The 16,594-nt window shown below is 34.8% G+C and overlaps 1 protein-coding gene across 1 annotated transcript in view; it reads right to left on the minus strand.

The window, feature by feature from the left end:
* LOC128553416 (heat shock 70 kDa protein 12A-like) overlaps window positions 1–16,321 on the minus strand; it is a 46,636-nt gene extending 30,315 nt beyond the window's left edge. The window contains exon 1 of the mRNA XM_053534559.1: window positions 16,021–16,321. Within this exon, the coding sequence (XP_053390534.1) occupies window positions 16,021–16,146 (126 nt within the window). The 5' untranslated portion in view covers window positions 16,147–16,321. The remainder of the gene's footprint in view (window positions 1–16,020) is intronic.
* Between the last annotated feature and the right edge of the window lie 273 nt (window positions 16,322–16,594).

Here is a 16,594-nt window from a genome sequence, read left to right on the forward strand (position 1 = left end):
ATTGAAATTTACCTATAATTATCTGGTATTTCAGATCTAATGAGAAATAAAAGTTACGTTAAACAAATTTAAAAACATTTTCTCAATGAGTTCAATAATATCGTGGTTCTTATATCAATTTATTAAATCGACTGGTTTTTATTTCGAGCTTTTTACTATTGTAACTTAATGTTTATATATACTAGAGAGGGCTTGATTTGCCTCATCGCTTACAATGTAATTGACACGGGTTGGACTTAGCAAATCAGCTGAAAGAAGTAAAAGATAAATTAACAGCAATAAAAAATGAATTTTAAGTGTGAAACAAAATGAAAATAAAGTAACATCAAAATTACAAAGTTTGTTGACTTTTTTCCACCAGGTATTTTATAAGAAGAGATCATGTTCCGTCTTACCGCACACAGTGTAATTGACACCGATTGAAAGCTCTTAAACAGTTGATAAGATCGTTAACATATATATACCGTTACCAGTTATTTGATCCGTATGTATTGATATAACAATTATTGGATTAGATTTTTGTTTACATTTCATATTTCGTTTTATATAATTACGATTGTATACGATTAAGAATTTCATTATGATAGGACAATAGAAAATAGATTAAAAAATGATAATAAGTCCGGAATGTTGGGTTTGGCTCTGTTGTAGGGCACTGACCGAGGTGACCTTGACCCGATGAGTCATCCGAAGATCAGGCTGCTCCTTTTCTTCAATATTAGGGTTGGGCTCTGACGTCATAGAAATTTCAGATTGACTCACCTCATTACAGTCTGGAATGTTGGGTTGGCACATGACGTCATGGTAAATTCTGATTGACTCACCTAGTCTCTATTGTTATTTTGGAATGTTGGGTGCGGTCATGACGTCATGGGTTTTTTCTCCGCGTAACGTGATAACCTCGCCTCCGAGGCTCCTATTGTTAGTGCGCAGTCATAGGATACCGCCCCATTGTTTCTGCGCGGTCAAGGATACCCTCCCCATTGTTCGTGCGCGGTCATTGATGACGTCATAGGATCACGTGACGGGCTGCAGGCAAATTCCCCAACTGTCCGAAGTATACTACTTATGTTTCTGGCACACGATTCCCTTCAGCAGTAACAATGTTTTCAGCTTGTAATATAATTGTTATACTTACACCGGGCTGATTTGTCCGTCCTAGTGGCTTTCTCTTAATACTGATGCTATTTGGTCATTATTATTCTTCAAAGTTTTAAAGAATGGCGGCAATTTTTTCTTTTTTTCAAAATTTCCTTTCATGTTTGACTTCAACATGCTGTTTTCGCACTATTTACCAAGTTTGATGCACTCAGGAAAAGCACGAATTTTCACTTGATAGCTGCACTTCAGATGTTGAAAACAGACCTTTATCTTATTCTACAGCTGACTAAAAGTCATGGGCTCCAAACCAACACAGAAATAACAAGGAAATGCTTGTAGTAGGAAAAACGCTTCTAATATCAAATTTGTGTTCTGTCAAAAAATAAAGCAACGACAAAAAGGTCATGTACTGGTGAATTCAGGGACATATTTCTGCCGGATAAAGAGTACTCAACTAAAGTAGATATTTTCTACTCCCTTCCATTCCTTTTCCAAGTAGACGCAACACAGAAGCGTTGCCTAAACAAATAATGCAATTACATGTATTTACCTTTTTCTATCCAAGAAAAAAAAAGAAGTACACAAATGGATAACTAGTTCGTCTGGTAACATACTGAAAGCAATGAATAATTAAATAAGGAACATTTGACATATTTGTCAAGTTTCAGCACAAATATGAAGTTAAGGTTTGCGTTAGTACTACAAACACTCGTGTATGAAACAACTTTTATTAGTTAAGATAGGACCTCCTTTAACATTATACTGATAAAGCATGACATAGCAATGTGGTTTAAGGACAACCACTGCCTTACCCTTGCATGACCACAAAGGGTGACTTATAGGGTATGGACACTTTGTTTTGCTGTTTCTCTGTGATTTTAGCAAATAAAGTTTTCATATCCTTAGGACGGCCAGCACATATTTATGCAATCTCGCCAGGCATATGTATGTTTTTGACAACACAGAAAATGACGTTACTCGACCTTCAGCTATTTCCGGAAGTAAAGAAAATGAAAGTAGAAGTGCTAAACTTGAAAACGAAACCCGTATTTTGATTCGTAGATAGTCAGGGGTCACGCGCAGGGGTTACCCCGTCTAAATGTATGCGCGTGGACTTTTTCTTTTTGCTATTGGGGAGTCAATTTTCAGCACTTTCTAACGAATTGAAATTACCTGGGCTTTAGTACGGCATGTCAGCTTTTCATCTACGAAAAGATATTTGAGCTCAGGATAAACACAAATCCCACAGGGGTCCGTAACGGACCACGGATACATTGATAATTTTGGAACTCCATGAAATCGCACAAAAGGTCGTTTTTGATGTTGTCTGAGAGTGTCAGTATACGCCTCGGATGTAAGATATAACCGTATTTCAGAGCTGCAGACCTAAACATTTCACAAATATTTTCAAAATAAATTTCGTGGAATAAATGTTGTTTCTACGGAAGCGTGAAAGGGCCATCAGACGCTAATACGTTTTATTACGTTAAGGCTGCGAAAAGGATATGTTTACTGTTAATGAAATGTAATACCAAATTGTTAATCCTGTTCTTCGCTATAAAACCAGTGTTGTGTAAGTGCGCTGTAACATTAATATAAAATCAAAATTTGAAATTACTTTTCACGAAGAACTTATTTCTCCATCCACTCATCATGCAGGTACTGTAAATAGGCTGATCATAACCAAATAAAATGTCAGCCGCCTTAGGTCTACGATCACTACCAAATAAAATATAAGCTGCCTTAGGTCTACGATCAAAACCAAAAACATTTAAGCCGCCTCAAGTCTAAGATCACAACCAAATGAAATATAAGCCGCCTCAGGTCTACGATCACAACCAAATAAAATATAAGCCGCCTCAGGTCTACAATCATAACCAAATAAAATATAAGCCGCCTCAGGTCTACGATTACAACCAAATAAAAAATAAGCCGCTTCAGGTCTACGATCACAACCAGATAAAATATAAGCCGCCTCAGGTCTAAGATCACAACCAAATAAAATATAAGCTGCCTCAGGTCTACGATCACAACCAAATAAAATTTAAGTCGCCTCAGGTCTACGATCACAACCAAATAAAATATAAGCCGCCTCAGGTCTACGATCACAACCAGATAAAATATAAACCGCCTCAGGTCTACGATCACAACTAGATAAAATTTAAGACGCCTCCGGTCTAAGATCACAACCAAATGAAATATAAGCCGCCTCAGGTCTACGATCACAACCAAATAAAACAGAAGCCGTCTCAGGTCTACGATCACAACCAAATCAAATATAAGCCGCCTCAGGTCTATGATCACAACCAGATAAAATGTAAGCCGCGTCAGCTCTAGTCACAAGTAGTCCAAATATAACTAGTGCTAATTGTTTTTACTTTCCTAGAGCAACGTGTTTTCTTTTACTCTACCGCGTTTCGGTATGTATGTGTAGCAATCTATTTAAATAGCATATTCCTGTCGCATGCTAGTTAGAAATGACGGCGTAAGAATCTTATGCCTCGGAGAGAGACATTGCAAGAAGCGAAAAGGGGTAAATTCAGCAGGGTGTTTTTAACGACCTGTAGTTTTGTAATATAAAAGTTAACACCCCTTTTTTCTTTTTGTCTTTCTACAGTTGCGATATAGATCTAGTTCTTTATGGGAATATGTCTCTGAAAATCTGATATGCTAGAAAATGTTAAGAAAAACGTTATCAAATAAGTGAATCAGCCGAAACAGAACTGCTTTAGTTTTTAATAAATAAGACGGTGAAGATTTTTACGCCTGGAACGTCGATACACTTCCATTATGCCATTTTAGCGTCATATTTGATGTTACGGCTAAAGCAAGTCCCACCATTGAATATTTTTCCGTATCCAATTTAAACTGAATTTTGTATTGTTTTGTGAAATACTTGCTGTATTTAACACAGAAACTTCGTTGCTGTATAATAATATCATTTATGTATTCATATGGATCTGTATTAAACGCGACTGCTGATATGCTTTATTTGAAAATCGATGTAGCTTTGATCTTTATCTTCCAAATTTGTGTTCACCTCTGAAATTGAGCGGGGGCTATAGACCTTGTTTTCTACAAAATCGATATTTAAATTGCCGTAAGCTATTTCTATTAATTAATGATAAATTTAAAATAAAAAATATTAATTTTTCAATTATCAAATTTATTCTTCGCTGACACATTCCGACTTTCTTTTTCTTCTGAAATAAGCATGCAGATCGTTACTTGAAATGTGAATAATTTACGCAGCATCTTATATTCCATCAGATACATATACTCCCGATTCTGAAAAGAAGAATATTTTATCTTTCCTAAATTTTCTAAAAAAAAATACTTACTGCACATGTTTTTGAAAGCTGAGGACTTTCCATATCCTTGAAACATATTTTGATGTACTAAATAAAACAATTCGACTAATAAACAAGTTGACAACAACTTCGTCTTTGTGTTAGCCTTTTTTCAGTAAAAGATCTAGTCTATAACTACTTTTGTTCACCTCCGTAGCTAGTGGTAGAGCGCCCGCTTCTAGAGCGGGAGGTCGTGGGTTCGATCCCCGGCCGCGTCATACCAAAGACGTTAAAATGGTACTAGTAGCTTCCTCGCTTGGCGCTCAGCATTTGGGGATAGTGCTAGGACTGGTCAGCCCGGTGTCAGTATAATGTGACTGGGTGGGGTATCATGCCACGTGTCTACGGCCTGGTATTCCAGTGAGGCAGCGCTGTAAAGTTGGTCATTGTGCTCACTGCTACAGGAAGACACCGTAGTTTATATGACTGAATTTTTTTTGAAAAAGACGTTAAACCCAAACACACACACTTTTGTTCACCCATCTTCCTTCATTCACCATGCTTTAGCAGTGCCAAAATAAGTGATGATAAGACGTCTAAAGTTTAGTTTTCTTCATTTAGATGAAAGATTTCAACAACTATTATTAAATATTTTGAACCATTAAATAAATCGAATTTATCTTTTTAATGTAAAAAAAGACAAGCCCCCCCCCCCGCCCAAAAAAAAAAAAAACAACAAAAAACGATTATACAGATTCCTGGAAAAAATGAAAGTTTGAAATATGTATCTAAAGCTTAAAAGACCATTCTTTTGATATTTCTTGCTTATGAGGTTAGCTTTATAAATGCTAGAACACCCCCCGTTACTGATAACGAAATTCAGTATAGGGTAGATAAAATGTTATTTACGTATTCAATGCAAACATAGTTTGCTTTGTTCAGATTTAAAAAAATCATGATTCAGATTTAAGTAATATCTAAGCATTTGAACAATGAAACGTGGTAAATAAAACCATTAGAAAGGCTTGAGAAGGCATTGATTGTTTTCATTTTTTCATGTTGATTGAAATGTATTGAAAAAGATTTTGCTGAGCTTCATTTATCCGAGTAGTAAAAATCAGGGCATCATGCGGCAAATTGACGTCATAATTGACGCCATAATGCTCTCCTATCGGTCCTCGCATCAATATATATATATTTTTATATATATACAGAGCACGCGCTTCTTCTTTGTTTAACTGGCAATCAAATCCAGCCATGTTAGAATATTTCATTATATCAAACTAAAGGCAGGAGGCGTACAATTAAGGAGGGTTTTCTTCATTTTAAAGCAAATCAGAATGTATTAATTCATTGAAGGTTTCGTCTAATTTAGAACTGTCAGTCATTCAAAAACTTTGGTAAGCTAAGAAAAACATAATTTTAATGAAGGTGTTAATATAAACGAGAAATATCTTTAATAAAAATTGTCGGCTTATTGTAATAAGACAAGACGTCTTTATGGTTTTCATATCACTTGTGTTAATCTTTCATCTGTCTAACATTTTGCAATTAGCAAAACTAAACACTACACTTTAACAATTTAAATGGTTCTCTTTTATTTTTTTTTACAAAGGCTTCGTAGGGGTGCAATTTAATTTCAGCAGTGGTATTGAAGACACTTCTCTACCCAGGAGACTTAACTGATGGGCTTATCACACCTTTCATGTGATTCACAGACCGTACTCAGCTCTCTCTGTAAATTGATATCTGTTGGTATTTGAACAGGTTTTTATTAAATTTATTAAACTTATTTATCATTTTTGATATATCAATATTCTTGCTAAATATACTGAGCGGAACGTGGACAGCGTCATTAAGAATGAACGCTTTGTCTTACTTTTCTCTCAACGTTGCGCAATCAGCAGAGTGAATAAAAATAGCACTCTCGTCCTATAAAGAGTGTTGCATAAATCTTTCATTTTGATAAATTATCGATAATGTGTTATCAGGTAATCTGATTTGCAAACTTTAGTCAAGAGGCATGAGTCAGAGCATGACACGAATTTACGTCCTTAGACGGCGTTCGCCGAAAAACGTACCACTAATATATATATATAAAGAAATATCTTTATAATAACTATTATGTGTTCACGGTAGTTAACGCATTTGCGTTTTCAGGTGAGGGTGCGACGAATACAAATGCACCTCCGTTTTAAGGCATAGTTTGCAAACTTGATTCCATCGACATACTTTTTATACCATTTCTACGTATGTTTTCTTTTTTGGCTCGCTTCGCTCGCAAACTTGCATTTAAATTCGTTTTGGGTTGTTGCATACGCAAATAATTTGCTTACAAAACAGTTATTTCACAGGCTAACGGTCTTTTAACTGCAGCCCAAGTTGAAAATTGTTGCATACAATAACATAGTATAGAAGAGAGAATCCACGGGGGTTGGTATGCAGGATGCACTTCTCCCTCAAATCTGGTGAGTATATACTTTTGCGTTAACTTCAGATATCAGTCATTTTGCCTCGCTCGCCATTTTTATATCAATAGTATCAATAATTACAGAGCGGTTGGAGCAGACAATATTCAGACTAAAAAGTATCAAAATGATCAAATAGCTTTCTTAAAATATTACCAATGACCTAGTTCAAGTCTTAAACTGAACAAGTTCTCGCATATACGTCAAATTGCAGGGAATACATGCCAGAATTTAGAAATTGTCTTGGAAAGACCCCCATACCCCTCCCGGACATACCATAACTCGCACTACGAAGGCTTGCATTCGCTCCAACTTCCAAAAAGTCCTGGCTACGCCTATGTTATTCCAAATTGAACGATTCCTCAACTATTCAGATTCTTTTCAGTGCATACGGATACGAATGAAGGGGAAAAAACAGCAGCCTTTCTTTCTAATCTACTACAGATTTCAAAGTCAACTTAAAATGCCACTTTCAATAAGTCTTTATAGCAGAGCTACCGGCGCCGCAGAGCAGCGCCAACAACGTCGCATTACGGTTAGACGTGTTAGACGTGTGAAAAAGAAAATGATTAATTGTGTATACTATCAAGTTAAACAAACGCCCTCGAAATAGTCCTAACATTTCAGCAGAACAGTAATAACATGTATGGCATATAGATATGTATAGCTGTCCCAAATACTATGGCATGTCAAACGTTGCTAAATTATATATGTATATGTATATTATTGTATGTTTGTTATTGTTATTCAATGTTGTGTCATTCATATTCTAAACTTTGCTTTTGTTATTGTAAATGTCGTTATTCTTATGGTATGTTCGATATTCTTATGGTAAAAGTTATTATTGTTACTCTATGTTTCGTTATTGTTTTTGTATCTTTGATATTGTTAGCCAATGTCGTGTCATTCATATTCTAAGTCTTACCATTGTTACTGTAAATGTCGCTATTGATATTGTTATTCAATGTCGTGTCATTCATATTCTAAGTGTTATCATTGTTATTCTATATGTCGTTATTCATATTGTATGTTCGATAATTAGATCATGTATATGTTGTATTAAGTGGAAACGGGATTCCAGCGACCACAGTTTAATTATATTTTTAATAAAAGTATTACTTTTACTAGATGTGATTTTGCATATTATATAAAAAATAAAGAGCACAAAATGTATAGAATGTAAAAAGGATGCATAAACTTAGATCAGTGGCTAGGTTCAAAGGGAGGAGAGCGCTATGTGGAATTCTCACAAATAAATGACCACATTCTACGATTTGTATACAGAAATAGCGAACATGTTATAATTTGATATAGAATAATGATTACATTTACAATTGAAACTACAACATTATTTAATTTAACGGCAGTTTTTTTAAAGAATTTTATACTAAACAAGTTCATCTGACGAATGCTGAAAGTAATATTGTAAAATGTGATTTGTGTTCAATTTACTTCAGGTGTATATGTAAGCGATTTGTGTTTAAAAACCTGTTTTCAACAGTATTTCAAGTTATACAAAGGCGGTCAATTTTCCTTGCGGTGGTCAATTTTCTTAACCATCGTATTAGGGAAGGAACAGGACTAGAAAACAATTATTAACAGTCAGCTTGGTAGTGGGATTCCAGCCCAAAATTTCCCTCGGACTAACAGATAATCGCCCCATTAGTAGTTCAGTGCTTTGTTTATTCTATAATTGCAACGAGGGAAAATGTGCTTATACGTAACAATGTCAAATTTTGTAAAAATGAATTTTATTTGGATAGTTGTTTTTGCAAATAGCAGCGCCCAAGATACTGTTCTTCTTTTTTCTTACTGGTCAGGCACTGTTTTTGAATTTTGAAACATGTACAATTACTACATATAAGCTGGTATGTATTGCCTTTGTTGGTTGGGTTTAACGTCGCACCGACACAATTATAGGTCATATGGCGACATTCCAACTTTGATGGTGGAGGAAGAACCCAGGTGCCTTATTTCATCACGGGCGAGCATTCTGATAGAACCACCGACCTTCCGTTAGCCAGCTGGATAGCTTCCTCACATGAAGAATTCAACGCCCCGAGTGAAGCTCGAACTCACATCGATGAGGTGCAAGTGATTTGAAGTCACAGTTCTTAACCGCTCGGTCACGGAGGCCCCATAAACAGTACTACGCATTAGTGTTAAAACAGTACACGCTGTATAAATGTTTTTACAGAGAGCTACTTCCTTGGCAACGAGTGAAAATTTTCGCGCATGCGCACTCTACGTTAGGCAAAAAGACATGACCACACAATATAAATTACGTTAAAGTTATATTGCATTTCAATCTGTTCGATCAATAATGAGTCTGTTTTATGGTAAATATCCACCGCAAGACAAAGGGAAATATATGCTGATCTTTGCAAACCCACAACTGAGATACTTTAACCACACCCTATAAACGACTGTACTACCCCTCTTCCTCTTGCGAGTGATCAAAACAATAAACAGACACCCGGAAAGTAAGAATTTTTCTTGAAATTAATTATTTTGTTTTACACTGTATGTGTATTTAAGTTAAACGATAAGTCTGCATAAATATGTGTATATGGTGATATGATAGATGACATTGACAGGTAATGTTTACAAAATGCTGCTAAAATGTTGACCAATACCACTCATTGCATGAAAATTCACTCGACCAAGTCACGAAACAGATGAATAACTCGTCAAATTATTGATTTGTAATCCAATAATTCATGTTTCCTGAAACAAGTATGCATACTCCATAAATATATGTAAATAAGATGTTTCATATCTGTTGCATTTTTGAATGAAATATATTTTTATCTAGTCGGTGAAAAAACATTCAATGTATGCCGACTTGCCAATTTTGATATTTGATCTGAACGCGTATTTGCGAGTGAAACTGTATTCCATCTTGCGAGTAAAGTAGGCGATTTATGTCATTTAAAGTCGAAATGAAATTAAAAAAAATGCATACAAAATTGTCTCTTTTGATCAGTCGTCATATAAATAATGTCATTTAAGGTATTGGGCCCCTAATAGTAATGTTTAAAAAATGGCAATTGCTTTGTATATTCTTAAAGTTGACCATGTTCCGCTCTGTGTTGCAAATTTTAAACACATTTTAACGTGCCGTTTTTTGTGTAAATTTTGTATAATTTATGGTATTTCCTGAAGCTCAAGTAGAGACGAATTTCAATGTGATGGTCACTATATAAAACGTTTGCAGAGAATACATTACAGCATTAATTTTGATAAAAGAAACATTAAACTATTGTTAAACAATTATAAAACACAAAATAAAACTGTAAATATCATTTTTCTAGGGTGCCTCAAGTAAACAGATTTAATGAGACAGAATTCTAACTCCAACATTGAAAAATTAAGGTCGAATCCTGTGGGTTTGTTTTGAATTTTGCTCACTTCATTCAAAAAAAACCTTGGGGCAAAAGTAAAACCTACCTGCATTTCTTCCACAATATGTAATTTAAAGAATGAAGGCAATATAGAGAACCTTTACTGCATGTAACTCAGTATTTTTAAAGATGTCTAACTCTACCCCTCCTGATTCAGAGGTAAATTCACTTTGAACAGCAAGAAATCGTTTATAAAATGAAAATTTTCCGCTTTTGTACAATACATCCATAGTAAGTCTTGAAAGAAGTAAAAACCTACTAGAAAAAAAGGAAAGTATGGAAATTTTTTTTTGTCCCTGTGGGGCTTGAACCTACCCTCCCCCCCCCCCCCCCCCCCCCGAAAATTGCACTCAAAGTTTGTTTATGGTAGGAATTGAATACTCTTCAAAAAGGAGGTACTCTATTACAGGTCCAATACCTTAATGTCGGACTCCTCGTGCTATGCTTGTACTAATCCATTGGGGCGGGGATAGAGGGTCTGTGACTCGCTATCCTACTTAATTATATAATAAATTGAATGCTTCAGCATCGTTTACATGCAAGTGTTCAGTGTTGGTTTTACACACATATACTATCATAAAATACATAAATACAAACTGAAAGTTTACACAGGGTCCCTACTATGTCATGCAAGAAATTAAACGTCGATACCTTATGGAATTCACGCGAAGAAATGTTACCTGACGATTTCAAAATATCGATGAGATGAGACAGGAGGGTGCTATAGGTTGACCTCTGTCTGTCTTGCCCGTCTGTCCACAAAATGATCCTCTGATATTTTAAAAACTATTGCACCCGCAAGTATCCTTCGAACGAACACATTATCGGAAAAGTCGATTAAGTCCTTATTAGTAATTCAGGGTTTACGTCATGGTAAAATTTAATCATATTTTAGTAAACAAGATTCAAAAAAAGTACAACTATTTTGGATCAAATAGTCTAATGGTTTCAGTAACCCGATTCCCCCTTTCTCAATAATAACATAAACATGTTATCGTTACAAATACCATGCGGCGTGTTTTCTACCTGTTAAGTTTTAACCGTTATTTCTATTTGAAATAATTTACATTTGATAGTGATAACGCTTGCACACAACGGGAATCTGTCTTTGTGGATTTAATCGTTTTCATTGCTAAGCCTGGCTCAATACACTTCCATTGTAAAAAAAATTGCGTGAGTTGTACCTCGTCTTTGTTTAAACTTTATCAAGATCATCGAGGAAAACTGTTCAAGATTCATGGAGATACAATCATAAATTTGGCTAGAGTGATAATAAGATTTTCACTGATGTCAAAACAGGTGACCTAATTTTTGACCCCACTTGACCAAGATTTGATCTTTGCCTAAAGATCATCAAGATTAACATTCTGACCAAGTTCCATAGAGATATTGCCATAATTATGGTCTCTAGAAAGTTAACAGGTTTTTCCTTTGCTTTTGTTGACCTAGGTTTTGACCCCAGTTGAAGCAAATTTAAAAGTCACCTATAGATTATCAAGATTAATATTCTGACAAAGTTTCCTTACGGTATTATCATAGATGTGGCCTGTACAGTGTTAACTAGTTTTTCCTTTGATTTGACCTGGTGACCAAGTTTTTGACCCATCTGACCCAGATTTGAACTCGACCTAAATATCATCAAAAGTAACATTCTGAAAAAAAGTTTCATTAATAAATGGTCAAAAATGTGGCCTCTAGACTGTTAACTAGCTTTTTCTTTGATTTGACCTGGTGACCTAGGTTTTGAACCCAGATGAGCTCGTCCGAGGGTAACATTCTGACCAAGTTTCATTAGGTCAGAGACCACCAATTCAAAAAAGTACAGGGAACTTACTGGGAATGAGGTAAGTGTAAGGTAACGTCTGTGCGTTCTGATTGGCCAGTCATGTAAACAAACCCAGGAAGTGATTATTTTTTCAAAATTGATATTTTTTTCACTGCATTTACAGTATTTTATTATACATTTTGACAAAATTTGCTACATTTTATGTGTATTGAAAAAAAGTTTTATCAAACGAATTTCTCCCGCTATGTCAATGATGTAAACAGGGGGTCATCTCATTCACACGAAAATTACTTAAATAAAGTATCACTATTCATATGTTTTTCGTCCGATATTTTGGTAGAACTAAGATAGTTCTTGAAAAACTTGTAATTAGATATACACGTTTCGATGTATGGAAGGCCGTACACGCTATAATGTTACAATGTAAGTCTATGGGAAAACAATTGGTGGTCTCTAACCATTAAGTTTGGGCCACTTTGTGATCTCTAGATTGTTAACAACCGTTTCCTTTGATTTGACCTGGTGACCTAGTTTTTGAGCCCAGAAATATCAAACTCGTCCAAGATTCTATTGAGGGTAACATTCTGACCAAGTTTCAGTAAGATTGGGCCAAAAGTGTGACCTCTACAGTGTTAACAGTCAAATTGTTGACGCCAGACAGGCGCCGTTTCACTAAAAGTCACCCCATTTACTGTTCATGTTTTCAAATCTTAATTGTAGTTGCGATGATATATCGGTTTCAATGGGTTAAAATTCTAGAAAATATAGTCTTGTGTGCGACACATGGTCTCATTGTGGTCTCATGATGGTGAACATTTGTGCCAAGTTGTTTCAGAATCCCTTAATGCATAAAGAAGTTATGGCAAGGACACGAAAAACAGACCCTGTTTCACATTTAAGTGTCACTTTAAAAAGCAAATGAAAAGAATAAGACAGACATTAACTACATATTGCCGATGTTTGTGTGTAAACTTTGAGAGAGGTAGGTGTAATAGTATTCACTATTCAAGTAATTACACGACCAAATTTATGAGGACACATATACAAACAGACCTAACTGACAGACCGCATGTTGACTGCTATATACCACCCTCTTTCAAACATTTTTAGCGGGTTGTAATTATGAAAAAATACTACAGGAGCATAAGAAACGCCTATAGTTTATAAATAAGTCACTCTCAAATAGGCATACAGTCTTTTTACGAAACTCGCAAGCACTTGTACAGTTCTTGAGCAAGCATGCATACAGTCAGGAAATAACACCGAATCTTCTTTCATTGACGGTTATAAACAAATTGGAGAATTTATCAATGATTTTATTATATTTTACCAAACTAGTTTTGATTCTTTATCCATAAAACAGTGGAATTTACATGTAGGTCATTCTTCAAGCAAGAAAATATGTACTTTTGACGCCGACAATGTGCAATTTCTGGACAAAGTCAGTGATCAATCGAGTGTTTTGCTATAATTCTACCTGTAATCAAACTAACACATTATATACAGAAACAAATCATGTTCAGCTTCAAATAAAATATAAATATACATACCTTCAAAGCAAATTAGTCACTTTAAAATGCTGTTTTTCAACTTTTAGCTGTCAGTTTATTGTTTTGATCACTCGCAAGAGGAAGAGGGGTATACAGTCGTTTATAGGGTGTGTTTAACTAATGGGCATTATAATTGATGATTTTGGATTCATAATGAACAGGCAATAAATATTTTTCAGCAATTTTGACCTCGACAAATTTTGTTTAAGAAAAATGAAAATATTGATATTTTCCACGAATTAAAAAAGTTTCTGTATGATTTCCTAACATGATCTCTCAGCCACAATTAGCTTACATAATACTAGTAATATAACTGAAAATAAAATGTTCAAATTACAAAGTCCAGCCTTTGATTAAAAAAAAGAAAATGAATTTTTATTCATTCTTTGAATTTCAAAGTATCTAAGTCGTTCGGATGGTGAATGCAGCGGTCAGATTTAATTGAGAGAGGGTGGTAGCGGTGTTCTTCGCTTCCATTCTTAATCTTTTGCTAGACGATGTTCTATTTTCTCTGCGGAATTTAAGTTTATAATAATTATTCCATTAATTAACGGTAAATGACTTCTGCTCACGATACATTTTCGATATGAAAATGATCCACCATGTAAATATAAGAGTTAAAACTTAGAGATTTATATTAGGTATTTTCCTTCAGAATGTTGTTATAGTCCTTGATTTGATCCAGATCTTACGACTTCAAAGATTTTTATAGCTAAATTTTCATCGTATTTACAGGGCCGTCGCCAGCTTCGAAAAAGTGGTCCGGCCATGGGACGTCGAAGGCGTGTGCCGAAGACAGAGGGGGGAGAGCAGGAGAGGGGGTTACAACCCTCTCGTAAGGTGGGGGGCGGGGTTGGGGGTCTCCCTCGAGAAAATTTTACGCTTTTGGATGCCCGTAAGTGCGTTTTCCTTGCATCTTGAAAGCATGTTCCATTAAGATTTTCAGTCAATTTTATAACAGTTTTCAAGGATAACTATCCGACATTTGCCCAATGAATGTTGATGTATTTCACTTCTAAGTGTCAGGCAATACAAAAGGAAACAACTATTTCGACCCCTCTGTGAGTCTTATCAGGCGGTGGCATTAATAATGAAGGCTTTATCAAGATTCGAACTTGACAACTTGCCGTCTATGTGAGCAACTATACACACACGACAATAAGCGAGGTCCTTAGTTTCATTGTAATGCAACCACGATCTATTGGTGAACCACGAAGGCTGAAAACTTCTGTTCATCGGATTTTTCTGACCAAAGGTGTGTTGTAAATTTTAAAGGAAATGTCCGTTAAAATTCCAAAGTATATTCTTATAGATTTAAGAATACTAGATATCACGTGAAATGTTTAATTTTGATTCACAAAACAGCTCCACCACGTGATATATTAATCCGAGTGCGTTCATATTATGGCATTGATGACCGTAGGGCATGAAAGTATGTCACATCAAAGCTGTGTTATATGATTCAGTAACTTTTATGATCCGCTGTAACTGGGTGACATCCTCTAAATTATGTTAGAGTCTTGATTATTTAAGTGACCTACATTTTATCATGTCATTTGCATAATAATTACGTAATAATTTCCAGTATATTACTTAAACAGCAACTTCAGTGACAAGGAACCGCATTCCCTAAGAATGTAGATGTCGGTTAAGTCGGATAAAAATATATACGACTATTTGTTGTGGAAAAAATAGATAAAATGGAAGAAAATATGACATTTTTAAATGTAAGACACAAGTTTTATGTTTGTATGAGGTGTTTAAATAGACTGGGAATGCTTGTTCTTTTCTGACGAAAATTAAGAATATAGCCGGCTTTTCTGGAAATATATGGTTAATAACATATATGTCTTTAATCAAAGCATACTGTATAATAAATTACTTGACTGAAATCATCTTTATAGTGTCAAAACAATTCGTAATATCATGATAATTTTATGTAGGTTTACATAATATTGAGCGTTCTTTTGCTACACGTAAATAGCGCTTGCGCGTTAAAATTAAAACATCCGGGAAATAGCATAGCAACCGATAGTTTATGTAAAAAGGTCTATACATGTATGGCTGAACACAATATAAATGTGTATTACCAGTAAATAAACTGAAAGTTTTAGAAACAATCACTTGTTACATCATAACATTTTATTATGAATGTAGCTCAACATACACAATTAATTTACATATTTAGTAAAGTTAAAATATTTGATGGGGAGGATTTTCTGCATTTGAAGTAAATATCTAAATATAAAATATTTTAGTGAAAGATAGCCATTTGATATCTTCAGTGAAAAAAACAACAACAATAATTATGCTACCGATTTTTCATTTGTCCGATTTATTTTATACAATTGTTCGATTAAGTACATGTATTATATTTATTCAAAGCGAAATGCTGTTGCAAATTATTAATTTTTTACGCACCGAATTTGATCCTTCCAATCTTGTACATTGTCCTGTCTCTGGCCTTTTGTCTTCTCCTGTGTTTTGTTTATTTCTAGACTTCAAGAGTTTCGCTTCTTTCTTCTTCTTTCTTCTGAACCACTCCATCTTGGTGTAAAGAAGGAAAGAAAGAAGAGAAAACTGTTTTTATTTTATCACTGCAAGAGGGTATCCATCTAATGTAAACTATCATTAAAGATATACGTATTTATGCCTTTATCACAATGTAAAATGTCTGCATTTGTTATATGATTTGCGGATATGGCATGTGATATTATCTACGTTGTTAAACTTTGTCCTCAAGATTATTCGACAATTGCAATTTCTGTTTACATGGTAAACAAAATTGGCTACTACAGCTTTTGGACTATGAAACCAACATTTTCGGCGTAGCTGTCTAAGCCAACTTTTGACCTACTTAAGGTTGTTCTGCACGTTTTACTTATTTATCTGGAAAGCATAAAGCCTGGATTCGGCGTAGGTAAGTGAAAACCATTATATGAATTTATGGCAACCCGTGAGTAAATCTATTACAATGGCACAGTTTCTATTTTTT

Source organism: Mercenaria mercenaria, unplaced genomic scaffold (assembly GCF_021730395.1).
Source record: "Mercenaria mercenaria strain notata unplaced genomic scaffold, MADL_Memer_1 contig_3804, whole genome shotgun sequence".
Lineage (NCBI taxonomy): Eukaryota > Metazoa > Mollusca > Bivalvia > Venerida > Veneridae > Mercenaria > Mercenaria mercenaria.